The sequence below is a fragment of the Silurus meridionalis genome, chromosome 21, assembly GCF_014805685.1.
Source record: "Silurus meridionalis isolate SWU-2019-XX chromosome 21, ASM1480568v1, whole genome shotgun sequence".
Classification (NCBI taxonomy): Eukaryota; Metazoa; Chordata; class Actinopteri; order Siluriformes; family Siluridae; genus Silurus; species Silurus meridionalis.
Window position 1 is genome coordinate 5,242,003 of NC_060904.1, and position 5,762 is coordinate 5,247,764.

At 34.9% G+C, this 5,762-nt stretch overlaps 1 protein-coding gene across 2 annotated transcripts; it reads left to right on the top strand.

The window, feature by feature from the left end:
- The first annotated feature begins 3,073 nt into the window (after positions 1-3,073).
- LOC124375494 (transcription factor 21) lies at positions 3,074-5,119 on the top strand. Of its 2 annotated transcripts, none has more exons than XM_046833897.1 (3): positions 3,074-3,139; positions 3,270-3,729; positions 4,849-5,119. In XM_046833897.1, exons 2-3 carry the CDS (start codon positions 3,349-3,351, stop codon positions 4,927-4,929), a joined length of 462 nt encoding a protein of 153 aa, XP_046689853.1. In that variant the 5' UTR covers positions 3,074-3,139; positions 3,270-3,348; the 3' UTR covers positions 4,930-5,119. The 2 variants fall into 2 exon arrangements, with proteins under 2 accessions (XP_046689853.1, XP_046689854.1); XM_046833898.1 differs by having other exon boundaries at positions 3,270-3,720.
- Positions 5,120-5,762: the final 643 nt, after the last annotated feature.

Genomic DNA, 5,762 nt, shown 5'->3' on the forward strand with positions numbered 1-5,762 from the left:
CTGTTTAATGGAGACTATTAGCATGATTTTTGATGCTTAGTATGCTTACTTAATATGCTTAGTGTCAGCATTAACTACATAAAAGTAACTGTAAAAACCAGAAAATCCTAGCACGGGAAAAAAAAGAAAAATTTCAAACACAAAGGAAGAAATGATTTAAATGAGTAAGAACACAAAATACTCAATATATGGGATAAAAAGAAAGTTGCTTGCCCAATACTACTATTTTTATAGATACAATGTTGTGTATGCAACCCTAATTTCAAAAAAAGTTGGGTAGCTGTATAAAATGTAAATAAAAGCAGAATGCAATGATTAGCAGATAAACCCTTATTTGATTTATAATAGAACATAGAAAACAAAAAAACAAAAAATTCAAGGAGAGCAAATGTACTATTTTAAGGAAAAACAAGGTAATTGTAGTTTTAAAAATGTTGGCACAGGGCAATGTTTACTACTGTGTAGCATCCCCTTTTCTTTTAACAACCATCTGTTTATGCCTGGAAACAGAGAAGACTGAATATTGGGAGAGGAATGTTGTCCCATATGTGTCTGATACAGGATTCTGGCTGCTTAACAGTCCTGGGTCTTTTTTCTCTTGTATTTTTTGTTTCATTATGCACACTTTTTTTTTTAAATGGTTAAGGTCTGGACTGTAGGCAGGCCATTTGATATATATTGCACAGATTTTTTGAAGTATCTCCCTTACTGGCAAAATAAAGGGGAGTTAAAATTGTCCATATTACTTTTAAACTGCAGATGGTGACCATCATCCTGCAAAACACTAACATTAGCCTCCACTCCAGACAGAATTTATGTAGTAGGCCTATAGTGCTATATTGTGAGTTACTTTTGAACTATTACATTCTTATATTATTTATAAAAGCTCTTAGTAAAGTTGTTCCTGTTCACCAGCAGCTTCATAATGTAATATCTAAATGTGGACAGCAAAAATTTATGTTGTCTGTGTATATTCTGCCCAATGCTTTTTTCATGATTATGTGCTTATTTGCTGAATGGGTGCCCATTTTAGAGTCATATTTGGTGGTTCTGCTTCTGCACTTCTCGGTTATTCAAACCAACCCATCTAGATTAAAGTGGCGACAGCTGTGTCCAATGTGCACTGGCTGTGTGGAAATGTTCAAAAAACGCAAGAGAAACTCAATATCTCTGTGAACTGACCGGCGGATTACTTACTTTTCATAAAGAGTTCAGACGGTTCCATTACTTAATAGATTATTTGTAGAAAGCATCCACTAGCAAGGATTTTTTCATCACATAGGAGAAACTACTCTAAGCAGTCAGCTGACCAAATAAGCATCTTAATGCTGGAACTGTCTTGAAGCTTTAACAATTTAACAATTTAAAAGTATTGTAAGTGTTTCTTAAATCCAAAACAAAACAAAGGCATGTTTTATATCTGATGTTTGTTTCCTAAATTTTCTACTTTTTTACTTATGTGGCTAACATGTAACTATCAAATTTTCCAATTTATGTATGAACATGCATCAAAACGTAAAGCGGACACTAGAAATGCAATTATTTTGCCAAAAAAATAATGAAAACAACTTTATCTCTTGCTTCTCTCTCTTTTTTAGGAAGCTTGACCAACAACACAAGGTTTAATTTTTGATGTATTATTTGATTGATTGATTGATTGATTGATTGATTGATTGATTGATTGATTTTTGTGCCTCTGAGAGATCAGTTGTAATCAGTGTAATTATAAAGTCAGTGAGAGAAATCATTAAAATTAGCATATAGTGTTTATTCATGAATTTAGCTGACTGCCAGGTCAGGGTCATGATGGTTTAAATGAATTTGTTAATATTTTGGGAAAGGAAATCACCTGAATACATTAAAAACATCATAGACCGGAATAAAATGGTATAATGGAGGTGAGTTATATAGTTAAAAATTGATGTGTGCCAGATCTGATTAAATATGAATAGAGATATTGATGTTTGCAGAATTAGATCCAGATGTAGACAGTGGCAGCTGTATATGTGTATGTACAATAATGAAATATACAAAGCAGAATAAAGTATTATATGATTAGAATGAATGTTTCAGTATAAACTAGAAAGCCACAGCTTCACTTTGGGTTTGATGGTTGTGTGATCAAATACTATACTATATACTAAATATCATCAAATACTTTCATTAAACCAAAGAAACCAAGTGTAAACACGTATTGGAATCTGGATGCTTAATAACATCCTAGTAATTTCCAGTAAATATCAACAAGTTGCCAAAATATTTCTAATGGTCCTTAAAAGTATCCATTAGACTTAGCATTGCAACCATAGAAGACAAAATATGACAGCGACCCACATGGACCAGTACAGTTTCCATTAGTACCATTACAAATTACATTATTTAGGGGTTTTTTTTATTAAAGGGAAAGTGCAAGCTCAGTGGTCAAGGTTCTGGTTTCCTGATCGAAAGTTTTGGGGGTTTAAGACCCAGTACTGCCAGGCTGCTACTGATGGACCCTTGAGCAAGGCCCTAAACCGTCTCTGCTCCAGGGGTGCTGTATTATAGCTAACCCCATGCTTTGCAAATTGTAATATGCAAAGAAACTATAATGAGCTGTAATACTATAAATATGTGACAAGAGCTTTTTCTTTTTTATTGTTTTTTGCAGGAAACAGAAAGCAAATAGGTAGATCTTTTAGAGACTTGGTATGAAATGAATAAATGATTATTAAGGCAACATACAGTATAATCTTTCCTTGCTTACTACCTAGATTAGCCTTGTAGGTAGCCTATGTGTGTCTGTGTTTGACATTAATATATTTTAGCAGATTGACTACATTTGCTGAAGTGGCTGAGGCTGATGTTGTGTAGTGTGTGTCGCATTCTCCTTAGCTAAACTGACAGAAGTCGTATGAGGTGTCCAGAGAGTGAAGACACATACACACAGGCTACACTCTAATCTGAAAGCTGAAACACACATACGCTAACTCCTCCTCCTCTACAGACTTGCTAAAAGTCCATGATGCTATGGAAAAAAAGGGGTGTGTAAAAAGAAAAAAGTCCTGTGTAAGAAGTGTGCATGTGTGTGTCACAATTTAAATGAGTGGTAAGATCGAAAGGGAACTACATCTTATCTGAAGAGCCCGCAAAGAGAAAGAGAGTATGTGGTTTGTTTTTGCATTCCTGTCAACACAGTAGCATGTTTTTACGACACTTGATGTTGAAGACTAATTTGAGAATTAGTACTCAATTCGATCTACATTTTAAGAAGATTTGTTTTCTGTTTTTAGGCGATATCTTCAATAATACAGATTTAAGAAGAAAAGAGCCTACTTTTATATCATATTTAAGTTTGTAATAATAGTAATAATGTCAACGAGTTCGCTGAGTGACGCTGATGATGCGCCGGAAACAGCATTCGCACGTCTCGATTCTCACTCCGAAGATGACTTTAACGACGACGAAGGACCCAACACCAAACCTGAGCGATCGAACATACAAAAGGGAGCAAAAAGACTAAAAGATGGACGACAGTCGCAGCGACACGCGGCCAACGCACGTGAAAGAGCGAGGATGAGAGTCCTAGCAAAAGCGTTCTCACGTCTGAAGACTAGTTTACCATGGGTTCCAGCAGACACCAAACTGTCCAAACTGGACACACTAAGGCTCGCCTTGAGCTACATCAATCATCTCAGACAGCTGCTGCATGAGGATAAATATGAAAAGACCCTCGTCCATCCGGTAAATATGGTATGATGTTTTAGCATGTTTAGCATTACATATCATTCCGCTTCATATGCAATGCTGTGCATTGAATAACTAATTAACCTTTAAACATATATATATATATATATATATATATATATATATATATATATATATATATATATATATATATATATAGGAAAAAACCCTGAGAGAAGCACAACTCCAAAGGGAACCCATCCTCATCTGAGTAACACCAAATGTCCATTCATTATTTTCCATCACTGTTGAGGTTCTGTTCATGGATGGAGACCTAAGTGTAAAACTGCTCATGGTGATTGTAGTCCTAAGCAATTGTAGCAAACTATTTATATTAATAACAGTTCAGATCCATCTTCATTATTTTTGGTTTAACTTTCCACAGTAAGCTCATGGATGTTTACACTGTTGATGTGGAACCATCCTCAGCTGCAGTAAGTGGTCTCCAAATGAAAATAAATCCATCCAGAGGTCAGGATTAACCAAGCAGGTGGGGAGAGAAGAAAGGGACAAGGATCACTCACCCACCAAATCATCAACATTAGAATCAGTGTTAGATGTCATTCCTTACAAGCTGTAACCTAATAGGTAGTAACACTATAATAAGAGTGTAACAGAGTGTAGTGATTTAGTGAAGGTGCAAGAACTAAATAGAGCTGCTGATGTCGAAATGACAATTCAAACAATGGTTTGTTTGCATTGATACCCTAATCACTGGTATGGCCACTGTTGTATTCCTGATATGAAAACATGACATGACATACATTGGTTTCACTGGATGAAAGAATAAGTTACTGTATAAATCTAAAGCTATGATTGATTCAGCTACTCAAATTATTTTGTCTTTCACAGTTTTTTGTAACTTTTACTTTTATGTTATTGACTTAATCTAAGGTTTGGGGATATTACTGATCTGTTAATGTGCATAATATTAGGCTGTTGTTATTCTTCAAAGTGACTCACAGCGATGGCTAACAAACTGAATTGGCCATTTCCCATTCAGTATAAACTAAACAGTGAATTTAATCCATAACTTTTTCATTATTCTTTATCTTTTATTGATTCTTCTGAAAAAGAAGGGCAGAATTTGAACTTACCTTTCTCTGTTCCTTTTTTTCTTCACAGTCATGGCCTTTTGTGGTTTCAGGAAGACCAGATGACACAAAAGACATTTCAACGTTCAGGTTGTGTGGAGCTACAGCCTAAATGTATCACTAAGTCTGTTTTTATCTTCTTCATTTTTTATTTTTTTAATTAAAATTTCATACACCAGATGTGTATTGGCTGAAACTAGATATTTCTCTTTTATATTACTTTTTGTTTGCAGTATTTCTTGTTTGTGCTTTTTTTTGTTTTTTCTTTTTACTTCTATAGCCCGATTTTACCCAAATCCCAATTTTCTTTTTCTTTTTGTCTTTATAAGGTCAACTTATTCCGTATCTTTATTAGATGTAGGATCTTATGATGGAGACTGACAGTGTTGTGACCTACTGTTCTCAAAACATGTGGCAGAGATAAAAATATTTCGAGCTAAATCATTCCATGTATAAATCAGATTCGTGGTGAAATGGGTCATGGTGTAAAGTTCAAAAAGTTGAAAGTTATTGGAATATAAACTGCTTTAAATGTACACAATATGGGCAAATGTGTGCAGACACCTGACCAGAAGACTTGTATGTGTTTTTCGAATATCACATTCCACATTTAGATTCCGAATTGCTATTATAATAACCTCCACTTTTCTGGAAAGATGTTCCACTAGCCATAAAAGTGCCCTAAAGGTGTTTAGTAGGGTTTGAGGTCAGAGCTCTATAGCAGGTCATTTAAGATCTAACACCCCAACCCATGTAAACCACATCTTCATGGTGCTGTCTTTGTGCACAGGGGCATTGCCATGCTGGAGCAGGTTTGGGTCTCCTAGTTCAAATGAAGATAAAAAATCTTACTTTATCAAAACAAATCCTATACAGTTGATTGCCTCCAACATTCTGGTAACAGTTTGGGGGAAGAACCACATATGACTGGAAAAAAAATGTTTT